At 41.9% G+C, this 25,863-nt stretch overlaps 1 protein-coding gene across 6 annotated transcripts in view; it reads right to left on the bottom strand.

Annotated features, from left to right (window-relative positions):
* Positions 1–25,863, bottom strand: part of LOC121921588 (rho GTPase-activating protein 7-like) — a 114,360-nt gene that overhangs the window by 20,820 nt on the left and 67,677 nt on the right. For 2 of the 6 annotated variants that reach the window (XM_042449873.1, XM_042449875.1), the window contains exons 2-4: positions 5,125–5,196; positions 3,763–3,877; positions 1,895–1,958 (exon numbers count right to left, since the gene is read on the bottom strand). In XM_042449873.1, coding sequence (XP_042305807.1) covers positions 1,895–1,958; positions 3,763–3,877; positions 5,125–5,196 — 251 coding nt within the window. Of the gene's footprint in view, positions 1–1,894; positions 1,959–3,762; positions 3,878–5,124; positions 5,197–12,564; positions 12,684–25,863 lie in introns of those variants that run through there. The other 4 variants (XM_042449876.1, XM_042449877.1, XM_042449878.1 and 1 more) reach the window with 3 other exon arrangements.

The raw sequence follows: 25,863 nt of genomic DNA, 5'->3' as shown, positions 1-25,863 counted from the left end.
ATTTAAAAAAATCAAAGCAAGTGAGGGAAACTAGCAGTATTTCTACCTATCTTGCACATGCCAGTGTTACACATAAACCCTTGACCTTTTCCTTGAATCCCATCAAGATCAATTATTTCAGTGGGGAGACCAGCATATTTTTGGCATATTTTATTTAGAGTGGGAAAGACTGGGGTCCTGTATTTTAATAAACACAAAGTATGTCCAATATAGCTCTAGGGTACAGCAGACCAGTAATTAGTCACAAGTACATCCCATTGATTGAAATGGGTATTCTCCGTAGGACTAATGTTGGATTCAGACCATTTACTTTTCAAAGCATGGAACCTAATACTTTGAGCTTAAATATTGCCTAGCAAATTGAAGCCAGCAGTGTCTGCAATAAAAGGAAAAGATTTGGTCAATCAGTTACATGGCCCAGTGTTCCATTAATTAAATTAGGCACTACAGTATTTTAAAGACACTTAAAATCTCTGATTTCTTTCTAATGCTAGAACCATCTTTTTTAGTTTAAACCTGTTCTGTTAGCTTAGTAAAATAATGAAACTAAAATGAACATTTCAGAGGTACTCTGTTGGTGGATTTTTTAAATTTTACTTCATAGGTTCAGATTCAAGCCCTTCCTATACTGCCAAAGAAGCTTTAGATCAGCAAGAGTGAACTCACCTGACAGCCTAGAGCCTTCCTCCCCATATTACCATTAGACCCCTAGAATCTAGGAATGGGGAGCGAAGGAAGCACAAGAAGGAGCAATATGGCAACTGCATCCTCAAACTGTTGAATAATGTAAGAATTCTACATATGTACTGTACACCATGGGTTGATAGAATACCAACCTGGTTGGTCTAAACTGTAGCACTGAAGATTAGGGAATATTATTCTGTAAAGCTTATCTAACACAAAACCATAGAGATGTCCTGAATGTGAAAGGACAACACGGTGGTAAGAGCACATTAGCTAGCTTTAGGTAAGTACTATTAAAAATGTGGTTGCCTAGACACACTCCAAAATGATACAAGTCCTTTCTCATCTCAGGGATCTGTAACTTCTTTCAACCTCATACTGGGGTATGAGAGCATGTAGATGTCTGATGACATTCATGCTTTGTTCAAATGTACAAGATAAGAGCTCACACAGTAATAGTGCCACTCTATTCTGCTCTGGTCAGGCCCCACCTGGAATATTGTGTCCAGTTCTGGGCCCCACAATTTAAAAAGGATGTGGAGAAACTGGAGCGTGTCCAAAGGAGGACGACTAAAATGGTGAAGGGTCTGGAAACCATGTCCTATGAGGAATGACTTAGGGAGCTGGGGATGTTCAGCCTGGAGAAGAGAAGGTTAAGAGGTGATATGATAGCCCTGTTTAAATACTTGAAGGGATGTCATATTGAGGAGAGAGCAAGCTTGTTTTCTGCTGCTCCAGAGACTAGGACCCGGAGCAATGGATGCAAGCTACAGGAAAAGAGATTCCACCTCAACATTAGGAGGAACTTCCTGACGGTAAGGACTGTTCGACAGTGGAACAAACTCCCTCGGAGTGTAGTGGAGTCTCCTTCCCTGGAGGTCTTTAAGTAGAGGCTGGATGGCCATCTGTCAGGGATACTTTGACTGAGATTTCCTGCATGGCAGGGGGTTGGACTGGATGGCCCTTGCAGTCTCTTCTAACTCTATGATTCTATGATCTGAGAAATTTTAAGCATTTTTGTAACAGAAAACAATAGTATTAAGAAAAAAACAGAAGTACAAAAGAACTTATCTACTGTAGCAACTTTTCTCACTGATGGTTAAACAGACACAGTGTGAAATTTCAAAGTATCAGTCTTCTATGCAAACATCTTTGATTTAACCCACCCCCACTACAGCTATATTAATGATAGCATAATATGAAAACATACCCGCTTTCTTGGTCGATTAATTTCTACTTTCATTGCTGCATATTTATTCAATGTATTCAACCGTCTGGAGAGAAAAAGAGTGATCCATTAATACTAAGACACTAAATTTCTTGTAATATTCCAATCAGTGGCATTCATTCCATTTAATTTCTCCATTAAAGGACACAGAGAGACTGACTAAGATTACTTCCTTTTCTGTTCTGCCAGTAGACATCTTCTACTGGATCAAAGCCTCCCACAGACAGAAAGGTATCTTTTCTATCTGGAAGGCTTATGTTGGATCCAGCTCAATAATTAGTATACATATCTGTCCTGACAATTTAGCAGCTTGTTGATGCCCTGCCTTTTTCTTCTATTTAGAGAATAAGGGAAGGCAAAGCAGCAAAACATTAGTGATTATATCATTTCCAAAAGAGATTTGATTTCTATCAGTGTTAAATCTGAGGACCCTTCAATATGACGAATTTTTCTCATTTCTAAGATACATTCTCTTTTATACAAAGCAGATATTAAAATACATAGAAATAATGAAGGCCTAAAAAATCTTATTGCAGGCTGCACATACCTTTTAAGAAATTAAGGAATTAAAGAACTTCAGACAGCATTGTCGTATAATTTGTTTGCAATTAAGCAATTACTCTGGCACACCCCTGGGAAGGGGGTTAGTGGGAGTTGCATAATATTTTTCAGAGCTACTAATAACTTAAAGCTAAAATTATAACATGCACCTTTATTATTACAGCTGCTCTGGCAAGATGACAGCTTCGCCTTAGCGCCCGCAGCATCTTACCAAAGCTCTTTTCAGAAGAATTTTAATTTTAATTTTGCATATGATATTCATTGTAGCTTGGCTGCTAATACACCTAATACACTAATACACTCTGACCATCAGGGTGGGCTGGAGAGGGCAATATAAAATAAGTATCTGCCTTGAACATTTTTCTGACAGAAAGGGAAGGTATATATTACTTTAAAAAAAACAACAACAACTCTTTGAGTCAAGTCATTTGCCCAGTTGGGTAATAAAACAACACATAAAACATCATGCTATTAATAAAATATAAACATTAATACAGCTTAAACATAATGTAAAACCCAGTATCATCCTATTTTAAATACTGTACTGATAACTGCTCAATCTAATCCAATAGACTGGAGTGATTTTAGAGTGTTTATAATCTAAACCTACACCAGAGTAAACTCTTAGCAGACACAAATGGCTGTGTTCTTAGCCATATTGCACATGAGTAATTAAAGGCTCTGGGTAAAACACAGTACTCTATAATGTGACTGGGAATAGCAGAAAGCCAATGCAGACATCATCAGTCTGGTTTATGACTTCAAATTCAGAACACTCACATACTGTATTTCTCATTTGTACTAGTCTATTTCTTGCCTTTTAGAAGAAAAGGCCTTTGAAGGCACAATGTGTATGCTGATACAGCACTAATACATTGCTTATAAAAACTCTAACACAATAATAGCTATATAATAACTATACAACAAAACATATCTAGAAAAGACTAATAAGATGCCTAACTGCAGACCGATTTTCTTCATTCATTGCTTTCCTTAACCAAAGCTTCAGGGATCTTGTAGTACCTTTGACACTAACTGAAAGGAAGATGTTGGCAGCATGAGCATTCCAAGACTTAAGTATACTTCAAATGCATCTGAGGAAGTAGATTTCTCTACAAAAGTTCATGTTGCAAACGTCTTTCTTTCATTTAGTCTCAAAGGTGCTACAAGATCTCTCTACATATTGATTCTACAGACTAACACTGCTATATCTTCAAATGTCAAAGTTTCAGAGTCTGAGTGCCAGACACCTATTAATGAGCCAAGGAGGAATTCATACTAATATTTACCTGTACAAGGATTCCATTTCATCTTTATCTAAAAATTCATGATCTTTTCTCACAGAGTTGATGGCAACAGGAAATTGCATATCTGTAAGATGAAGTTCACAGTAGGTTTCAGTTTCTGAAATAAGTTATTTAAGTATTTACAATAACAAAAGACCAATGTAAAGAACAGCTTAAGCTAATTAATACAAATACCCAAATAGTCTAAATCAGTCAACTATAATATCAGAGATTTGTAAATCAGAACACAACAGATAAATGACTGCAGTGGGAAAGATGCACTAATAAAAGAACCTGGAATTCAGAGGCATCTATAAAGAAAAAACACAATAAACCTCAGTCCCATCACTACCTGATTTAGTAAGGAAGCGGTGTGAAGTTCAAATGATACTGGAGCTGCCTATGTAAAAAGAAGTACAGGGGTACCCCGGGTTACGAATTTAATTCGTTCCGCCGCCGCGTTCGTAACCCGAAAAGCTTTCGCAAGCCGAAAACCCATAGGCGCTAATGGGGAAAAGCCGCGATTTGGTGCGAAAAAGCGCCGAAAAGCACCAAAATTTCTTTCGTAACCCGAAATAACCTTCGTAACCCGGAACAGTTTTTTTCAATTGATTTTTTTCGTAACCCGGAAATTTCGTAAGGCGGCGCATTCGTATCCCGGGGTACCACTGTACAGATGTCTGAAAGCAGCAGACATATGGCTTTCCAGTAATCTGAGCAACTCTGAAGTAGCTAAGTGCCATTTTGGACACTCACATCCTTCAAAGAATTTATTTTAATTCAAAGGACATGAAGCAAGTGAATTCAAGATGAATCCTGTACAATTTGGCAACACACTGAAGTCTGTTCTGTTTTTCAGAATTTCATACAGAATGATTCCTTTATGACACAGACACCAGTGTTGTCTTCTACCAGCCTAACACAAACATAATTTAAGCTGGTCCACTGCAGTCTTTTTGTCATCAGACCAAAACAATGGAGTGGGAGGCAGTGAGGGAGAAACTTTCTCTTTCTGACAACTTTATTTCTAGATCACACTGGCCAGTGTCACATGGTGATATACTGCTGGTAGGACACAGGGATTTAGAGGGATCAAGATAGGGTCTATTTCCCCGTCTCCACTGCTGTCCTCTACTGATACCTCAAAGCATCTCTGAAGGGATGGGAAGCCCATTTTTAAATGGTGAAGAAGGCTAGGGAGGGGAGTAGGGAGAGAGCACTGCAAGTTTCACTAGTGAGACTCTGGATTTCACCCATCTACAGAAAACAACCCAATTTACACCTCAGGAAACAGGAGTAATTCTGGCCATTTTTCACAAGTCTGTATTGGAATGAGAACAAGTATCTCAGAACAAGATGCAGTACCTTCAAACATTTGCGCATACTGGGGGAAACCAGCAGCCTTCAGCCAGTCACAGGCTTCTTTGGCTTCAATTTCTGAAAGCAAAAGAAACATTTTTTTCCTTAAAAAACCCATAAAGACTTTTTCCAATATTTCACATGAAAAGCCAACACTTTGGTGGTTTTTTTAATACTACAAAATTATAGCACTTTGATACCATAAATTCTGGGTTGTGGGGTTTGAGGAGGTACTAGAGATCTCTGGCAAACAATTCTAATTACCTCAGGAAACTACAAATACCATGAGTCCACAGAACAGAGTCGTGGCAGTTAAAGTAGTATCAGTATGCTACAACTGAGAAGCGTCAAAGAGACTGGTGTTCTGCTATGTAATCTAAATCAATCTATTTGCTTTTCTGTCTGTAGAAAAACAGTTCAATCCCACTCCCACAATTCTGTAGTCAAATATTACACTTCATATCAATAACTTACTATGATTACCCCAGCATACAGGAGAGACATTTGACATACAATTGCATCTAAATCATTGATAACAATACTGTAACAGCTTCACATATCCAATGTCCCTATTGATTTTCTGCTCTGATGCACCTTTAGTACATTGGAATATGTGATCTCAAAAGTAACTGACAATAATTTAACTTATAACCAAGAAGTCATTTGGGAGACATGTCTTCCAAATTTGAGACACAATGGTGTTTTTTTAAAAAAGGCAGCACCACCCATATTGTTCTTATATATACAAGCTAGCTCTATAGTGTTCAACTACAATACTCTAGTAATCTGAATGTCCTACAGGACTGAGGAAGCAATAATTCTCCATTATAACCCATCTATCCTAAATATCTTTTAGTTGTACAGTTTACAATCTATAACATCTATGTTTAGTTCACTGAAACAGATGTCAGGAACTAACTAGTCATTTTGTGACAATTAATAAAAAGCCCGTGTCTGTAATGCTGTAACATTCCCACAGGAAAAAAAGAGGAAAACGTAACTTTGCAGAACTACAAAACATTTACCAGATGCCTTTAAAATGTAAACATGTTTCATATACTTCTGGAAGAACATAAGCCAGCAGTTCCAAAGCTGAGAAAAGCTTGAAATTGCTGGATTTGTTTTTCTATTTTAAAAAGACCTCACTGATCTTAGGTTAGCTTGCGCTAATGTTGGTGAATATAAATTGGTTTCCACACATACACACACACAAATAGCTGAAATTGCATTCTTGTTAATTTATTATGGTAGCTTTTCATGAAACAGGTAAACTATAAATTTATAAAAAGAAGTTTGATGAAATATTGCCAGAATTATATGATTTTAAAAAATACAGTTGTCCCTCTGTTTTCACGGGCTTGAAGTCCATGTCCCTCGCCCGTTCCTGGGTGGCAAATGGAGGGGGACAAAATGGGGTGTGCACTGCTATTCAAGTCAATGGGGCTTGAACATAGACAAACTTCTGTTTTCGGGGGGGGGGGGGGGGAGGGTCTGGACTCCGGAACGGATCCCCTGCAAAAACAGAGGGGTGACTATATATTACAATAAGTGAATGTTCATTCTCTCTTGCTTTTTCTAGTTTTGTCCCGGTGCTGCATATTAATTGAATTCTGCTGGTTTATGCAAGCCTTTCCTAATATGGCATCCTCCATATGTCCTGGACTACAACCTCTGTCATTCCCAGCCTGCACAGACATGGCTAGGAAGGCTTCTTTACATAGTTACAATATATAGCATGTATCAAGAAAGAAGAAGTCATAATTACAAAACTGTCTTTAGTTTTCTTAAAGAAAGAATCAGAATCTTGGTAGACAAATTCTACAGATGCCCTTTCAGACTTTTCTACTAGTCAAGGTTCAACCCCATCTATTCTGCAAGATCCAAAATGGCAGGATGTCACCTATGTCAGCATGTAGTGCTACAACCAGTAGTTGAGCAATAGGGTTCCTGAAACTACAAGGCAAGTCCCTAATCATAAAACCTGGCATTGGCATAATACACTGCAATTGCTGGTCTGATGCTTTTCTCCATGCTGGAAAAAAGATGTGTGGCAGTTATTAGGTAGGTACCAAATCCAATGAATATTTCCCTATTGCCATTATGAGTAAAGTCACTTGCGACCTTTGTTGTTTGCCTATTGACTCTTCTTGAGCCAAAAATCTTGAAGTATGAGTCAGGCATGTTTTGGGGTACGAGATCCATTCACTCTACATAATAACTGTGCTATGATTCCACTTTGACTGTCATGGCAACATTCTACAGAATCCTGGGACTGGCAGGTTAGAGAGGGGCATTTTGAATCCTCAGCCTGAGAGATCCAGTACCTCACCAAACTACAAACTCCAGGATTCCATGGGATGAAAACATGGAAGTTCAAGTGGTATAATAGCACCATAATTATGTTGTGTGAACAGACTCACAGGCACACCAGCTGGAACACTACTCTAGTCTGAAGCCATCGATATTGCAATATGCCGAAAACATATAAGCCAAGTTCATCAGCCAAAGAACCAAGCAGGAAGAGTTTGAGAAAGGGTGAGGAATGACATACTCTTGCTGTCACAGATGATATACAGGAAAAAAGAATGACTTTGGGGGATACAGAACAACAGAACCTGAATGTTGGCAGAAAGTTCAGGGGAGCGACAAAGTAAATCAAAGCATTAACAACATCAGAGTAGAAGGCAATGTAACCAGAAGGAATTACACAAAACCTTAGGGGTGAAATCATACCAACTATTAGCTATGACACATCAGTATACCTAGTATATTTGACACTCAGTATGCATCATTTTTTAATACCCCACTCCTCTCTTCAATAGCCTTTCTGGGTCTGGGGAAGATGCTGGGCAAACAACAAAGGCAACTCTCTACCACCCTGCACTTTTTCCAGGTCTAGCGGAGCTCCTGGGTGAGCAGGAGAGGGGGAAGATTAACTTTTTGGGCCAAGCCACCAGACCTAGAAGGCAGCACCTTCTCACCAACACACCAGGTGACATCCCCTCTGAGGTGTCACCCAGTGTGGTCTATACACTGACAACCTCTGTGTCTGGATGATGCAGTGCCAAAGGAGCACTGTATAGCTGCAGCGCCGCAGCTATCACATCCTTTCCAGGGTGCAAAAAGGAGCCACTTTTTGTGGCTGCTTTTTGCGCCCTGGAACGGTTGGAACAGGGCCATGGTGTGTCGTTGCCATGGCCCCAATCTGGCTGAAGTAGGGGAGCTGGAGGCTGCCCCTTTGAGGCTGTTTGTACAACTCCCAAGTGCACTTGGCTTTGCCAAGACAGTAGCTCCCTCCTAAGGAGGAGGTCATCATCACAGCAAAGGAGAGGGACAAGTGTGCTCTTTTGACCACCAGTACCCCCACCCTACCCTACCTGCATTGGATGACACTAGGGTCAGGACACTGTCATAATTATAAATGTGAATAGGACTGTACACAAGATCTAGCTTGTAATTTTATAAAAAGTGAACAGAATGCCAGGGTGTCTTGCGCAAAACAAGCTTCTATCACTCTTAAGAAGCCTGTTCTTAGGTTGACCTTTAAAAGTTTATTCCAGATATCACACTCTTTTGTTTTTTTCCAGAAGAAGACTTATTGCAAGAGAGAGTGAGTGAAGGGGGGGGGGGTATTGCCTTATGAACTTCATGCTATTATCTGCATATAGTGTGAGTCTCTCCAGCTCACTCTGATCAGATGAAACTCCCCCCCCCCCCAACAACTTCTCTTTGTGTGTAACACACACTTCCTGACTTTCTAAACATATGAATAGTTTAAAGTTTCCATTTCCTGTTGGCCTTGTTACTTGAAGACTGAAGGTCTAGCAGAAGTTCAAAATGAAATGTTTATTTTAACAAACCATCACTGATATGTACTTTGAAGAAATTATGCAAACATGACTGATCCCCAGTCCTGTCTAATTTTTCCATACTGAGATTGCAGAATGCAGTACCATACAGTACAAATCTTAAAAGGGAGGCTACTAGGTCAGATCAACTTGTGCTTGAAAAAACAGCAAGCGTATGTCCTTAGTTTTCATCAGCATGTCAAAACAGAAAAACCATCTTCTTACTCAAACCAAATGTATTGTGTGAAGAAAATAAAACATGAGATGGATCCATCTAAAGTAACAGGCCATAAACAAGCACACTCTCATTATTTCCATATGCCATAAATTTCAAGTATCATGTGAAAATACGTTAAACATAAAAGCAGAAAAACCTCTGTTTTGTAGAAACGGAACTAGAATATCCATCACTGACAAATGACATATTAAGCTAAAGAAATGTGTGGAAATCCACATGGTAAAAAAAGCCCTGTCAGTCTTAAAGATGGTGCTAGATTTCTTCCTCTTTCCTTTTTATAGATGAATCTCTGTTACACTGGAGGTTTTTTTTTCTTTGTTCGAACATTGTGTTACTGAACAGTTTGTTAAACTTTTTAAAAGAATAACATTTCAAGTACTTTTTAGCATTCCAATTTCATTGCTAACTTTTAAAACATAGGTAAGGAACCTGTAGACCCCCAAATGTTTTCTTTCCAACGCTGATTAGCCCCAGGCAATATATCTGATGGCTGTGATGGGAGATAAAGTCCACAATATATGAAGGGCCATGGGTTTCTGTTCTTAAAGATTCTCATTTAGTATTACAGAACATAAAACAGCCCTCATAACTAGTTTCCACAATATTTTGGATTACACATGGACAAGGATGGTGGCTCTTATGGTCTACAATATTTGGAAGACACTTTGTTGAGAAGAGCTGACTTACAACATGCAGCTGACCAGCAAATTCACAGCAACAAACACTACTACACTAACTTTCCATTGTTGCTTCAGTGGTATAATTTTATTGACATCTGTTTGAAGTCAAGACACTCGAACTCCTCCATCAACACACCTGTTATCCAGTTCCCAAACAGAGATGCAAATCAGGCTAAATTAAATTTATCATCCTAGTTTTAAAATGTTTGTAATACTTCAGGTACACAACAAATTTCCCAAGGATCTTATCTGGTGCACACCTACCAGTTACAAAGAACACCCCACCTTTCCTAAGTCCTAGATAATGGGGATTTGCTCAGCTATTGCAAGATTCAGAGATTTCATTCTTGTATTAAATCACCAAAAACAAAACCTCCCAAATAAAACAAAATAAAAACCCCAACCACCTTCCCTCCTACGCTTCCATCAACGCTCCCTTTTGGTTCTTTACATTTTGATAATTCATTTTCATTCACATGAAAATACAATTAATACAGGAACTGGATATTAGGACTATTGTGCCAAGCATATATTTGATCACCTCTGTGAAAACATGTTGGGTGAGATTTTCTCCAACTATATTTATACTACTGCCTATCAAGTGTGTCTCCCTCACTCCTCAAAATGACTAATCTTACTATGGCAGTAAAACAAAAAACTTTATACAATACCAAATTACTCAGCTGTGCTTGTTGGACTTAGACATAGAAAAGCAGGGTGTCTCAGTGCTAAAGGAGTACTTTCACCTCCTACTCCTCCTGTTCTTAACCCCATTGTTCTCTTTCAGTGCTTTCCATCTGTTCCAGAACCAGAGTCAACATGCATGGGATCTGCTTGGTGTCTGGATCAGCCAATGTCAAACTCTGGAAGGCACATGTCCTACTGTACCTTCTATTTTATCAGCCAAGTATATTGGCAGACTCTTTTGTGCAGCCTGCTGTTCTATGGTTCATTGTTGGCAGCAGCTGGGGAGTCAGTGATAAGGCCAACATAAGGTCATGTAACACACCTCAATTCTCCCTATCCACATCTGTGGTGTTTGCCAGGAGCATGGACATCACTGGAATGCAAGCTCTGACTCACAAGATTCTCACTTTGCCTTTGATTCTCACATGCCTGGTCTTTGGCATGTCTGCAATGACTACAGTGGGCTCTTGGTATCCGCTGGGTTCATAATTCCCTGTGGATACCAAAATTCATGGATGCTCAAGTCCTATTAAATACAAAGACACAGTAAGATGGCATCCCTTATACAAAGTGGCAAAATCAAGCTTTACCTTTTGGAATTTGTGTGTGTGTGTGTGTTTGAAATCATGGATGGTTGAATTCATGGATAAAGAATTTGCGGATCCAGAGGGCCGACTGTATTTTGTAAGTGTAACTGGGAGCTTCCTGTGACAGATTCTCTTTAAATCTGCTATAAGTTGGAAATGACCTGAGGGCACACAGAAACAAGGACACAGCAACAAGAGACAACTGGGAGCTTGTTGGTTTGGCTGGAGAATAGCAAAAGGTATGGCTCTGGGCAGGAGGTCCTCTCTCCTTCCCATCTGACCCTCTGTTTACACATTTACAAACAACTGCATCGCTTTCTAATGTGATGGGTGCCAAGTGGGAACCAATCAGCATGGCTTCTATCATTCTGGAATGAAAACACCCCTCCTGGAAGCTACGTCTTCATCGGCCAAAGAAGCATGTGCCCTAAGCAAAAGATAAATCACAGCCGTAAATCACATGCATGGCTTTTCCTCATGGCCAACAGCCTCAGCTGAGAGAGAGAAGGCTCACCCTAAGGTCCAGACAGACTGAGGCCCTCTGCCACTGACCCAATTCTAAGTCCATTTAAGGGGGAAAACAAAGCTACATTCCTACTCCAAAGTCCCAAATTCAAAGCGGGGGGGGGGGGGGGGCTGAAGTTCAGGGAAGGCTAAGTATCAACCTCCAGAAATGACCAGCCAAAGAACTACTGGCATTCTCCCACCCAACTGGCGTATACAGGTCTGTCTCTAGATTCGCCCCAGGCATCTGAGGAAGGAGGCTCCAGTCCGGGAAGCTCATCCTCTCAGCCTCCTCCTTTCAGCCAAGTCTCCCAAAGGGCCCCAAGATCCCTTTGCGCTGCATATTCATGTCCCAGGTTTTTTAACATGGCCAGGTCTTTAAACAAGGGTTGGTATTCTGCTGGGCCCCCGAGAAGCCTCTGCTGCTGGAGAGCAACCCCCTGAGGCTGAGAGAGTGTGACTGGCCCATGCTCACCCAAATGCTCTCCTTGGTCTCGGCTTCTTGGGAGCCTGTGGCCCCCTTCCCCCAGGGCCTGCCCTCCCTTTCAGGCTCCTTGGGTCCAGGAGGGAAGCTAAGAAGAGCACCGGGCAGCTCCTGCCTTTCCCCCTTGTCTCCAGGAGGAATGCCTCCACTGGAGCCGGGCGAAGAAGATGCAACCAGGGGCCAGAGGCCCTCCTTCTTTCCCAGGCAGCCTTCCCTGCAGGAGGACTCCATCCCCCAGGGCTCCTCCTCCCTTTCACCCGTGGGCCCCCAAAGGTCCTCCATCCCGACGGGGCCCTTGGAGGCTCTGGGCCTTGCTCCGGCCTTTCCCTCTCCCTGGCCCCAGGACCTGCTTTCTCTTGGCCCCCTGCCCCCTCCAAAGAGCCCCCAGCCCCGGGCTCCCGAGGGGGACCCGACTTACTTGGGAGGATCATCCTGGCCCCGAGCCTTTCTCAAGGAGGGCAGCCCGGCCAGGAGACCCCAGCCCTCTCGCCCGGCCTCAAGCAGCCACCCAGAGGAGGAGGAGGAGGCCAAGCACGCCTAAAGCCCGGCAGCGCCGCCTCCTCCTCCTCCTCCTCCTCCTCCTGCTGCTGCCGCTGCCGCCTTTGCTGGCCGCAGGGAGGACCAAGGCTGGCCCCAGAGCTGGCCTGCCCTTCCCCAGGCGTCCTCCTTTTCCAGGCCCTGCCCTACATTCCCGCCCTTTGCCCTAAAGGAAAGGAGGACATCTATGGGAGGGGGGCTGAATGGCCTGAGAAAGAGCCTTGCCTCTCCTCCTCCTCCGGGGAACCAGAGGCGCCCTCCTTCCCTTTTAGGATATATGCATATATCAGTTCCCAAAGACAACCTTGGTTTTGGCACTGTATATAAAGGGACCCCATATTACACTGCCATGTGTATATATAATGGGGCTTGAGCATTCCTCCAGTTTGGGACCCATGAGGGGGGGGGTCCTACTGGACCTAAACCCCAGCAGGCCCCAAGCCCCCACTGTTTCCTGCTTAAACTTCAATGGCCTGGCCTCACAGAGACTGGGGGCCCTTGGGGCTTGCTGGGGTTTAGATCCAGGAGCCCCTCCTCTTCCTCTCCAGGTACCAAAGGGGAATGGCCAAGTAATGCCACCTACTTGAAGCCAGTGCCTCCTTTGGCCTCATGATAAGCCGGCCCCTGGAAAGCCCCATACAGCAGGCCCTTGATATTTGCTGGGATTTGGCTCCAGCCCGCTCCCCCCATGGATACTAAACTCCACAGATGCTCCCTTAAGGTCCCATTAAATCAATCAATCATAGAATCATAAAGTTGGAAGAGACCACAAAGGCCATCCAATCCAATCCCATTCTGCCATGCAGGAACTCTCAATCAAAGCATCCCCAACAGATGGCCATCCAGCCTCTGCTTAAAGACCTCCAGAGAAGGAGACTCCATCACTCTGAGGGACTGTGTTCCACTGTGAAACAGCCCTCAGCAAAAATGAGTTAATAATATTTCGGTGTGTGTGTGTGGGTGTGTATGTATATATAATATTTTTAAACCATAGATGCTTAAATCCATAGATAAAGAATCTATGGATACAGAGGTCTGACTGTACTAAGGCCATTATTATTATTAACCTTTATTTATGAAGCGCTGTAAATTTACACAGCGCTGTACATGCAATCTTTTTAGTTAGACGGTTCCCTGCCCTCAGGCTTACAATCTAAAAAGACATGACACAGAAGGAGAAGGGAGTGGTGGAGGGAAAGGGTAAGAGGTCCAGCAGTTCCTCTCAACCTCCGAGGTCTGGACCAAGGCAGATGGACTGGAGGGAGGGCAAGGCTTCATAATGGATGGTTAATCATTATCCAGAGAAAATACATAATCACAAGTAGGATAATACATATACAGTACATAGGAATACAGGAAATGGATCGATAAACAGCCAACAACAGAACATCAGATAGTAAGCGACAATTATGCGATGCCTGGGAAAGCTTCTCTGAATAGGATGGTTTTCAGCTCCGTTTTGTCAGGGCTAGTCAGACAACCCCATTGAGCTGTCGGTGGAATCAGTGTGAATGGCAGTTTCACTCAAAGCTAACATTCCAGTTATCCAGAGTTAAGCAGCAGAACACAGTTAAAAGTGCCACTAAAGTGCCACTTCATAATATGTGAGTAACCCCCCCCCCGCCACAACAAAGGTGGACATTATATACAGTATACAATGAAACAAAAGGAAGGCCACTGTTTAAAACAAGTATTTTTGTTTTGTTGTGTGCTTGCTCACATGTTCGACTCAAGGAAAAGGGGCACCATACATTTTACATCTTTGTAAAAGTATTACCCAGATTTGTTTTGGTTTCTTTTTTCTGAAAATTAAAACCATAACCTCAGACATACAATCCAGCGATCCCATCCTGAGTGTGAAGGTCAATTCCAACTGATCAAGTGAATGTGGAAAAACCATAAATAAAAAAACAATGTTTTTTAACCTGAGAGAACACCTCAGGAGGAATCTCTAGGACGAGTCCTCCAGCACAACTCTATAGTCAACATCTGCTAGACACTGACCATAGAATCACACTGGAGAACCTACAAATGGCTAGAGAAACGTTTCCTCTAGTTTCCCCTCGCAATCTCTAGATCCTCCAGAGCAACTCTATGCTCAAGTTCCAGCAAAGCTGCACCAGAAGACCTACACATTCCTAGAAAGAACAGATTAATCAAATCCACAAATAATCCAAATCTGCAAAAGTCAAAACTGCAAATGTGAAGAGCCAACTGTATTTTTCAGTTTAGAAAACTAGTTCACATGATAGAAGGTTGTGAGTCTCAAAATTAAAGATATTGTGCTTGCTCCCAAAAGATGTCACACTGCAAAATCAAGTATTATTTATTCTACATTATTTGAGAATTCACATGGAACTACTAAGGGAAAATAGATTATTTCAATAGATGAGATCATTATCTATTCCAATCACTGTCTTCTAGGTGGCTATGATCACCATAAATCCATTATGCCCTGTGCGTATTCTGGGGAGAAAAACGTGATACTGAGAAGAAATGTGTGTACTTTTCACCATCATGTCTGATTGAATGTCCTGATAAAACTTTCTGTCACATCAGGTAAAACCCTTGGGGATGCTTCACTCATTTGATAGCAGCAACCTCAGCTGTGCCACCAAAAGAACTGTCCCATTCCTGTCCATTTTAGCTTGCTTACCCCCAGTATTACAATGTTGATACTGTACATTCCATTTCTTGTTCTACTATTTCTAGCCTTCCCTGATTCATGCTTCTCACAGTCCATGTTCTTATAATGTACAGCTCTGGACTTTCCTTTCACCTCTGAACACTTCAACCGCTCAATATCCTTTTGACTTGAGTCCAGCTGTGTCAGCCACAGTGCTACTCATAGTTGTGCCCTGCTTTTCCCCATTACATTTTGAGTTCCTTCTGATCTAAGTATCTCATCTTCTGGAGCTATCGCTTGTTTCATTTTAAATTGTCTCATCATAGGGTTTTCATGGCAAAACACATTCAGAAGGGGTTTAGCATGCCTCCTTCTGTGCAGTACTGTTTAAATGTTAGCTCTGGTGTCACTGCCATTATTTGTGAGAGGTCCCTTGTCAGTTTCATTTCCTACTACTTCTACTCCCTGGCAGCTGTTTGGCACATTTAGTCCGGTTCCATAACAAAAGCCTTCCTGACACAGGAGACCCTACTAGTAGCACTGCTGCCATCAGTATAGTCTCTTGCCTCACAGGAGCATGCAATCCCACCACCATGGAAAGGTAGTGCCATGGGTGGAGAAAAAAGGATACTGGTTGGTGAAGTGGAAGGCATCAGAAAAAGAGGAAGAACACATTACTGGTGGGCTGACTCAAGAAAGACATGGCTCTAAGTCTGCAAAACTGCAGCAGAGAGATCTCTCATTCATAGGGTCGTATGGGTCAAAGTTGACTTCGGGGCAATTAGCAACAAATTCAGCACAGCTTATGTATTTTCTAAGTGGCTGCAACTCTGTAAAGTAGGATAAGTACCATAATGAAGGTATGGGATATATTTTCCAGTTACAGAAATGGCATGGAATGGGAAGGAATGCCTTCTCCTCAGCAATGTGCATAAATATGATCTTGAAAGAGGAAAGTGCATATGCAATACATATATCTTTTCATAGAGAAATAAATACAAAAAGCAGTCTTGTGACATTTCACTAACACATCTTTTATGTGATGCATGTACAGCCGCCCCTCCATATCCAAGGATTCTTTATCCATGAATTCAACAATCCACAGCTTTCCAAAAAGCAAACCTTGATTTTTGCCATTTTATCTCAGAGATATCATTTTACTATACCACTTTATGTAATGAGACTTGAGCGTTCACAGATTTTGATATCTATGGGAGGTCATGAAACCAAAACGGATAGCAAGGGCCCACTGTATTGTTGTTTTTGTTGTGTTGCTTCAAATAGTTGGGTTTTCTAGACAAGTTGTTTGGGGGGAGGGTGTTGCCTTTGTCTTTCTCTGGGGCTGAGTAAGTGTGACTTGCCCATGGTCACCTAGTGGGTTTCCATGGCTGAGGGGAGAGTTGAACCTTGGTCTCCAGAATCATAGCCCAGTGCTCAAACACTATATCACACTGGCTCTCTACAATATTTATACTGTATATAAATTGTAGAGTATATATGTAAACTATGGGGTCACATGCTAATGAAATGTAAAAAGTTCATTTTAGGACAAGTCACCTAAATTTATACTTGAGAAGTACAATGATTGTTGATAACAGCACTCTTGGTGATGCATCTAGTCATTCTTCTAGATCTGCTGTATTTTTAATTCCGACAGTCTTCCATCAAATCCAAATGTACAGATGAAATGCCTTGAAAGTTAGTTTTATGCCCTAGAAGATTGAAATGTTACTATGTTGTTTCTTTGCACATTTTAAAGTATTTGTTTCCTCATTTTTATTTTATTTTTTGACATTTTGCTGTGTTGCCACTTATTTGCCTTGTATGGCTATAATACAACAGTTACCTTTATTTTTCTTTGTAAGCTGCCTTGAGTGTCTTGAGGATTATATAAAATTCTACACTAAATCCAAGTCTTTAAAAAATATTGAGAGGCAGCCAATTTGACTCAACAGCACATATGGACTGAATCACCTATGAGTCAAAGGTTCTCACCGCACAAGGAAGATGTCTATACACAAAATTATGAGGGAAAAGGAGGAGGGTGGGCTCCCAGTATTATTTCATGTTCAAATTTTTCTTGTGTTGTAATCAGGTATCCTAATTTGGCTGGCTGGAATGGATTTTTACTTTGCTTATGTGGATTTCGTCTAGACATAAATAGCTCATGGTCTGATCAATAGCAAGCTCAGTGTTGAGGATTACTCAACTGTGTGGGAATATTTTGAAGATTTCTTGACATTCACCACAGCAAGAACCATTGTTTTGCTTACAAAGCAATTCACAATCAGAATCTAGAAAAACACTGGCAAAGTATATGGAACAGTTATGCTGGATCTCACTCACTTCTGTTTATCATTTTTGATCCTTTGCTCTCAAGCCTATTGTGGCAGTTGACATGAAGAGCAAAATATGTAGGGAAACAAGGATCATATTGAAAGCCCTACTCTTTCTTTATGCTGAGGTTGACAACTGTTGACAATTTGTTGCCATACAACTAGGGATGCCATATCCCGCCTGTAGGCGGGACAATCCCGGTTTGGGCGGTGCCATCCCGGTCCCGGTCCGGTTTGGTGCCCAGACCAGGACGGCACCACCCGCGGCCACCTCCGTGCGCTGCAGGGTCCTCCAAGGCCTCGCTGAGGCCTGGGAGCGCTCTCCGCGGTCGGAGCTCCGGCCGTGGAGATGCTCCCTCCCAGGCCACAGTGTGGCCTTGGAGGCGGCTCCACAATCGCGGGGTCCTCCAAGGCCTCCGCGAGGCCAGGGAGGAGGAAGAAGCTGCTGGAACCGCGGCAATCGCCGCGATTCCAAGTGGCCCCCGTTCCTCCTCCTGGCTTGGGAGCCAGCCTAGGCGTCCTCCCAAGCCAGGAGGACGAAGAAGCCGCTGGAACCGCGGCAATCGCCGCAATTCCAAGCGGCCCTCGTTCCTCCTCCTGGCTTGGGAGCCGGCCTAGGCGTCCTCCCAAGCCGGGAGGAGGAGGAGGAGGACAGGGTTTGAAAATGTAGGACTTTTTAAAAAATTTCCTAGCCAGGAAATTTAAAAAAAAGTCCTACATTTTCAAACCTGGTCCTACATTTGTCCAGGTTTGGAGGTCCTCCATTATGACATCCCTACATACAACCTACCCAAAATCTTTAAAATAAACTAGGGAGGAAAAAACAAACCAGGGCCTCATTCCCACTATCTTTTAAACCAGATCGCAAATCGGTTTGAATCAGTTTAAATGACCCTGGTTCACACTTGAACTGAGTCACTGAAACAATTCAGAGAGGAGAGCCATGTGCTAGACCTATTTAACCTGTGTCTTTTTGACACTGATTTTTTCCATGTCTTTAATCCGCGTCTTTTTTGGATAAATTAATTCCACACAAATGGGAACCAGACGTGGATCAGAATCGATTTAAATTTGCCCTTTGGCCAGATGGAGCAGGTCCACTTTGAATGGATTCATTCATCAATGTGAACCACAAGTGCATTATTTTATTTTATTTTGCAGGAAGAAAATGTGATCGGGGCAAATGTTCTGTGAACCATGCTCCACTGGCAATCCACTCCATCAATTTGGATCGCAAAGCAATTTATTTGTAAGTGGGAATGCAGACCAGAAGGACTCCAAATCCACTCTGGATTTTGAAAAATTGGCAATTGCTATATTAAACAGTTCAGGAGGCTTTACAATCGATTTAAGGGGGGGAAATAGCTATTCTAGAGGCTGCCAGAAGAGGCAATCCACACCCCTTTTTGAACAGAAAAAATGGTCCAGAGAGTGTGTGTCAACAAGCAAACAACTTTAGGGGTCACATGTGGCCCCAATGCTACACTTTGCCTAACCCTGATCTATCTCTGCAGAGTTTCATTTCTTAGAATCTCTCCATGTTAAGAAGAATTGGGCTGCTTCAATACGTATGCATTGAACAGCAAATTTGTCCATCTGTCAAAAATGCTGTCTATTCTGACTCCCAGCAGCAATTCTCCGGGGCCTGAGGCAGTGTCTCTTCCCATTACAGACTACTTAGGTTTCTTGCCTGGAGATGCTAGAGATTAAATTTTCTGCATGCAAAGCTTTACTACTGATGTACTACTCCCCTTCCCTATAGGCTGTAGTGAAAACAGACTATGAACATGTACAGTACATGTTGGTTGGGAAGGGACCTGTCTGCTCTGCTTTCTTAGGAAATGCATTACTTCATAAAATTTATTTTCTCTTTTGTGTATGGCATGTCAGACAGGCATGCAAATAACAGAACAATCGGGCATTATGGCCACCATGAATCCAATCTGGGGAGAACAGTGGGATAGAAATTCAATAAATAAATAAATAAATAAATAAGGCAGCTGCCCTGACCCAGAACTTCAGATGATCTCCCTAGGGGTGAGGATAGCAATATTGTACACTAGATGTCTGTGGAAGGAAGATCCCTATTACAACTCATAGCAATGAATGGACTTCACAGTTCCTTCAATGTCAGTCAAAGATCATGTATGCTGCTGGTAGTGATGGCTGTCATGATATTCTACTACCTCAAGCAATTAAAGAACCATGACATGGAAGGAGCATTGTTCCCAAAAGTAAACAGGTGGATGTATCCAAAAGAGAGACAGTTTCTTTCCTTTCTTCCATCAGTACTTCTTCCTGTCCAAAGAAAACATTTTAGAGAGTGAACAAGCACTCCCATTACTGTCAGCTGGATTTGACAGTGATAGGATAGCTAGCTTTTTACTTGCATTTTTATTCTAACCTGGATGTAGAGTTTCTTGACTAAAAACCTGTAATGTGAAAGTTGAATCCTGACTTTAGAAAAAGGTACGCAATTTTAAAAAGGTACCATTTTCTGATATAAACTTCACCAACTTTCATATATTTACCAGTTTTCTCTAAGACTCACCCTAATAAATGTAGTTTTTAGTACAGAGAGAGTGTGTTATCACCTCATAACTTTGCCAATATCTCAAACAACCAACCTCAATGATTTCTGATCCAGACTTTCCGGCTTTCTAAAGCACATTAAGCCAACTCGGTTTCAAGCACAGTTCTGCTGAGAACAGGATCCATGCCAGGGAAAGTAAGACAGACACTTTGTCAAAAGGAACTATTTCATGGCCCTGCTACAGCTATTAACTCTCACAAAAAATAGAATTTAACTCAGTGACCCACTATTTATTTTCCCAAAGAGATGAACCTTTTTTTTTAAAGGACAAGTGAGCAGCATGGGCAACTCTATTACTGAATAAGGTTTAATGTTTTTAAATTTCTGGTATTCAGATGTTTGCTCACCTGATTTGAACAAGATGAGTAAAGGTAAGCATCTGGAAGTATCCTGTTGGTGCACTTATCCAAGCAGTTGCACTTTTTCTATGGTCACTTAGCAGTGGCAAGGGAATGAAGACAAACTCTGTCAGCTTAGAATAGCTTATTTCTCTAGTGCCTCCCTTCCTAGTGCTGTACCCATGGTCTTTATCCCCTTGTTACCAGCAGCTACACTGTTACTCCAGCATATATACCAATAGGATTCAAGATGGTAATTTACAGTTTGTATAATACATTCATTTATGCTACTTAATTTGTGCTATTCAAAAAGTTTGTAAAACCTCCCCTCAGCTGCTTAGACTTTCAAGTCTATTGTTTGGTGACAAAGACATCCCTAATTTCTACTTGGCTCTTGAGTTTCTAATTCTATCTATATGCTAAAACTTGAGATATTAAAAGTGCACAATTACACTAAATTAGGAATTCTGTCCATGAAGGACAGCATGCAGAGCATCTGTAAACTGGAAGTAAGATTTAGGACACATATACCCTTATTTGGGTAAGTAGAATCTTGCAAGACCTCTTGCAACAGTTCACTTTAAACAAATTCCCAAACTATTTAAAGATTACAAAATAAGTTCCTAAATAGGGCAGATGGGGACAGCTACAGTTGCCAGATCTGCTACTGCTGAATCAGGCTTCTACTCTTGTTCCAGATCATTTTATTTTTAATACAACCCTGCATGTTCTTTTAAGTCAGACCTTGTCCATTTCTTCAAAGAACAAACTTGGTCTGTCTAACTTGCTTTAGATCCAATTTAAAAAAAAATAGAGATAGGCCTGGATGAAATGAACATGCTCTGAGGGAGAAGCAGCATATTCATTAAGCACTTAAGCCTTGTTCAAGTCTGGCAAATAAGCTAGTAAAATGTGGGCTATGCAAGTGTGAGGTGAATTTGCAACTGGTTGACTGGCTGAACCCAAAGGGTGCTCAAAAATGGTTCCTTTTCATCCTGGAGAGAAGTGACCAGTGGGGTCCCACAGGGCACTGTCCTGGGCCCAGTGCTATTCAACATCTTTATCAATGACATGGATGAAAGAAGAGAGGACATGCTTATCAGATTTGCAGATGACACCAAATTAGAAAGAGTAGCTAATACCCCAGAGGACAGGATGAAAATGCAAAATGGCCTAAATAGAGAGATGAGCCAAAATGAACAAAATGAATTTCAACACTGAGAAATGTAAGGCACCACACTGAGACAGAAAAAATGAAATGCATAGATATAGAATGGATGACACCTGGCTTAATGAGACTACATGTGAAAGGGATTTAGGAGTTCTAGTAGACTACAAGTTGAACAAGAGTCAACAGAGTGATGCTGCAGCTAAAAAAGCCAAAGCAATTCTAGGCTGTATCAATAGAGGTATAGTGTCTAGACTGAAGAAAGTAATTCTGCTTTGGTTAGGGTTCACTTGGAATAATGTGTCCTGTTCTGGACTCCACAATTCAAAAAGGATGTAGACAAGCTGGAGTGTGTTCAGAGGAGGGTGATTAAAATGGTGAAAGGTCAGGAAACCATGTCATATGAGGAGAGGTATAGGGAGCTGGGTACGTTTAGACTGGAGAAGAAATGGTTAAGAGGTGACAGGATAGCCCTGTTTAAATGTTTGAAGGGATGTCACATTGAGAATGAAGCCGAGCAAGCTTGTTTTCTGCTGCTCCAGAGAATAGGACCCAGAGCAATTGAAAAGAGATTCCACCTCAACATTAGGAATAACTTCCTGACAGTAAGAGCTGTTTGACAGTGGAACACACTTCCTTGTAGAGTGGTGGAATCTCCTTCTTTGGAGGTCTTCAAACAGTGGCTGGATTGCCATCTGTTGGGGTTTCTTTGATTGTGAGTTCTTGCATGGCAGGGGACTGGGCTGGATGGCCCTTGTGTTCTCTTCCAACTCTATGATTCTATTAGCCTGGTTTCTTCAATGTGAAAGCAAGGAAGCCTCTTGTCATGTCCCCCTCTGTTGTAGTTTTCCTCATACAGTAAGTGAGGCAAGCACCTCTTCCCATAGAGGTTTTAAAGGCAAAGTGACAATAAAGATGGTGGGGCTTGGATAACTCTGAAACAATCAGAATAACCAGAGGAACACTCAAATAGAGCTCAAGAAACAACTCTGGTGTATGCAGTGGGAATTGTACCTTTGAACCTGTTCAGGTGTTGTAATAAATGCATAGAGAGAGAACACAGCCTGTTTCCACTGAGCTTCCTTGTGCCCAATTTACCCAGAATGAACCCCTGCTAAAAAAAACCTTGGAAGACTTGCAGCAGAATCTGTAAATCAATTCACTCAGAACACCATGGTTTATGTTACAACAGAGGTCTTTCTGTAGTGCTTATGTGGATGTACCACTGTAGATATTGGTTATAGATTCTGCCACCATTAACTGATGAGAATACATGTTTGAGTGAGTCTTAGGAATCCTGGCTCAAATATTTTTTTCACATTGAAGGAATACATATATAATTTTAAACCTTAAAACAACAACACATACACACATCTTTAATGTTAAAAAACAAAAACAAAACAGAGACTGACCTACCTGCCTTTCTTAAATATGCCATTAGAGGTTAACATCACAAATACATGGATTTCTAGAAAGTTTGAGTCATCTTAATTCTCCTCTCTGTTTTCAGGTTGAGATTGGAAACCAGACTTACATGACTGTGTGGAAATGTACTGTAACAAAGTATCATTGAGCCTTACCACACGGAGGGTTTTGCAGCTCTGTTCCGACGCGACTGTGGGTCCAACCATGCGGATTCATGCTAAAACATGATGTATTATCTCACGTGATTGCTTTCTATGGGGGGTTGGTCTCAGGTGCTTCCACAGTCAATCCAAAGTGACTCCTCATTTTGGTGAATTCAGTAACAAGCGAATTCACAAAAATTGCTTCTAAGCTCACTTTGATTTCACTCCGAATTGGTCTGGTGTGGAATGCAACTTTGCTTCTGTCCTTGTACACTCCCCCAAACCTCCAAGGTCCCACATTTCCCATCATGCTGCACTGCAATTTTGCCCCATTTGCTTCTCGTGCTCGGAAGGGTAGATTTAGATGTAGATGACAGGGGTAAAGGGAATGAAACGGAGGATAGATTTAGATGACAGGGATGGAGGAAATGAAATGGGGGGTAGATTTAGATCTAGATGACAGGGATGGAGGGAATGAAATGAAGAGTAGATTTCGAATCTAGATGACAGGAATGGAGGGAATGAAATGGAGGGTAGATTTAGATCTAGATGACGGGGTGAAGGGAATGAAATGGAGGGTAGATTTAGATCTAGATGACAGGGGTGGAAGGAATGAAAAGGAGGGTAGATTTAAATGTAGATGGCAGGAGTGGAGGGAATGAAACGGAAGGTAGATTTAGATGTAGATGGCAGGGATGAAGAGAATTAAACAGGAGGCTGGAGGGAGAGATTGGATCAAAGGAGGGGGCCATTTGAGGCTGGGACGGTGGCTCCAACTCCCAGAACTCCATAGCCTCGAGCCAAGGACCCCCAACAAACTCCAACTCCCAGAATTCCATAGCCTCGAGATGGGAGCAAAGGATGGGGCCATTGGAGGCTGGGGGGGAGAAATGACAGGAACAATTCATGCGAGGGTTGCATTCACGTGAAAGTGGAACCAGAGAGTGGCCCCCTTTTTCACCCTGGAAGCATAAAAGGTCTTGATGCATTCAGAGCCTCACTGAGCATGATAAGGGTGCCAATTCGAATTGTTGAATCCGCGTGCACCACAATTTCGTTCTTCATGTGTGATAATACATCATGGGAATTGCCTTGGATTTGAAGTGACCCTGCTTCCCCCTCGCTACAGAAGGGCTGAGGAAGGGCTCCAGATTGGAGTTCCAGTTTCATGTGTGATAAGGCCCACTGTCAAGTCTCTTGGGCTATTAGTCAAGTTTCAGTACCATTGGTTGTAGTACCTTTCTATGTTGTTTGATGGCATTACGAGCTACAGGTATCACTTAATAGCACCTCGGCAACTGTAAAATTACCATTAGGTGTAAATCCAGTTGTTAGTCCCAACCAGAGTAGACCCACTGAATGTATGGAATTTTAAAAAAGTTTTGACTTACCAAATCCCATTGATTTTATGCGTATAGTGTAGTCATGATTAACTGGTTTCCACTGATTCAGTAGGCTTACTTTAGTTGGGATTCACTGTGGGGTTTAAGTTGGAGGACAACTATTCCTTCTACCTCATGCACCAAGATCCTTTACACTTTTAGCATAGCATAAGTATTATGCTATATAGAAAGTTTTATATTGTATTAACCTCTGTTGTTACCTGCCTCGATCTCAAAAAAGGGAAGAAGCAGGATATAAATATATACTTTATTATTATTATTAGTAGTAGTAGTAGTAATAGTAGTAGTAGTAGTACAGATTTCTCACACACTGAATTTCACAGTTGTAAAATGGTTGCTATTGCCTGGAGCTCACCTGCTGTGCAACAGTCTATTAGCTCCCCAAGGCTGTGTGTGTGCTTACAGAATGATTGGTTTCCCTAGGAACTGTACTTACTGTATGCTACATTTGTAAAAGCACAAATGATTTCTATGCTAACCCAATTCTATTTTTATACTGACCCAATGGGATTCTGAGGACAACACTGATCTTATAGGCGCAGAATGGGCAATTTTCAGGCTAAACTTGCCTACTTTAGGGAGCAGGAGGATTTCCTGGACACAACAGAACTAACGATCTTGGACGAGTACCATGCATAGGAACATGCTGGGGCGGAGGAGGTCACTTCCCGTACACAGGAGGCAGACAGCTGGAGGAATGTCACACAGAGAAGTAGGCCAAGAAGGGATTGTTCTGGGAGCTTGCAGCTAGAGAATCGATTCGAAGCTCTTTCCCTTATTAATGAGGATGAGGAAGAGCAGCATGAACAGACTTCAGGGACACAGCAAGGGAGCCTGAAAGTCCCACCCGAGGGAACAGTTGCTGCTAAGCCTCAGAGGAGGCATGTGGTCGTAGTGGGGGACTCCTTGCTGAGGGGTACAGAAGCAGTCATTTGTAGGCCTGACAAGATGTCTTGAGAGGTGTGTTGTTTCCCAGGGGCAAAGATCCGTGATGTGACAGAGAGACTGACAAGACTGGTCAACCTACTGAGCAATACCCCTTCCTTTTGGTCCATGTGGGAAACAATGACACTGCAAGACACAGCCTTCAGAACATCAAAAGGGATTACGAGGTTCTTGGTAGGAAGCTGAAAGAAATCGATGCACAA

The sequence above is a fragment of the Sceloporus undulatus genome, chromosome 2 (genome assembly GCF_019175285.1).
Source record: "Sceloporus undulatus isolate JIND9_A2432 ecotype Alabama chromosome 2, SceUnd_v1.1, whole genome shotgun sequence".
Taxonomy (NCBI): Eukaryota; Metazoa; Chordata; class Lepidosauria; order Squamata; family Phrynosomatidae; genus Sceloporus; species Sceloporus undulatus.
This window is presented reverse-complemented; position numbering and strand designations above follow the sequence as displayed.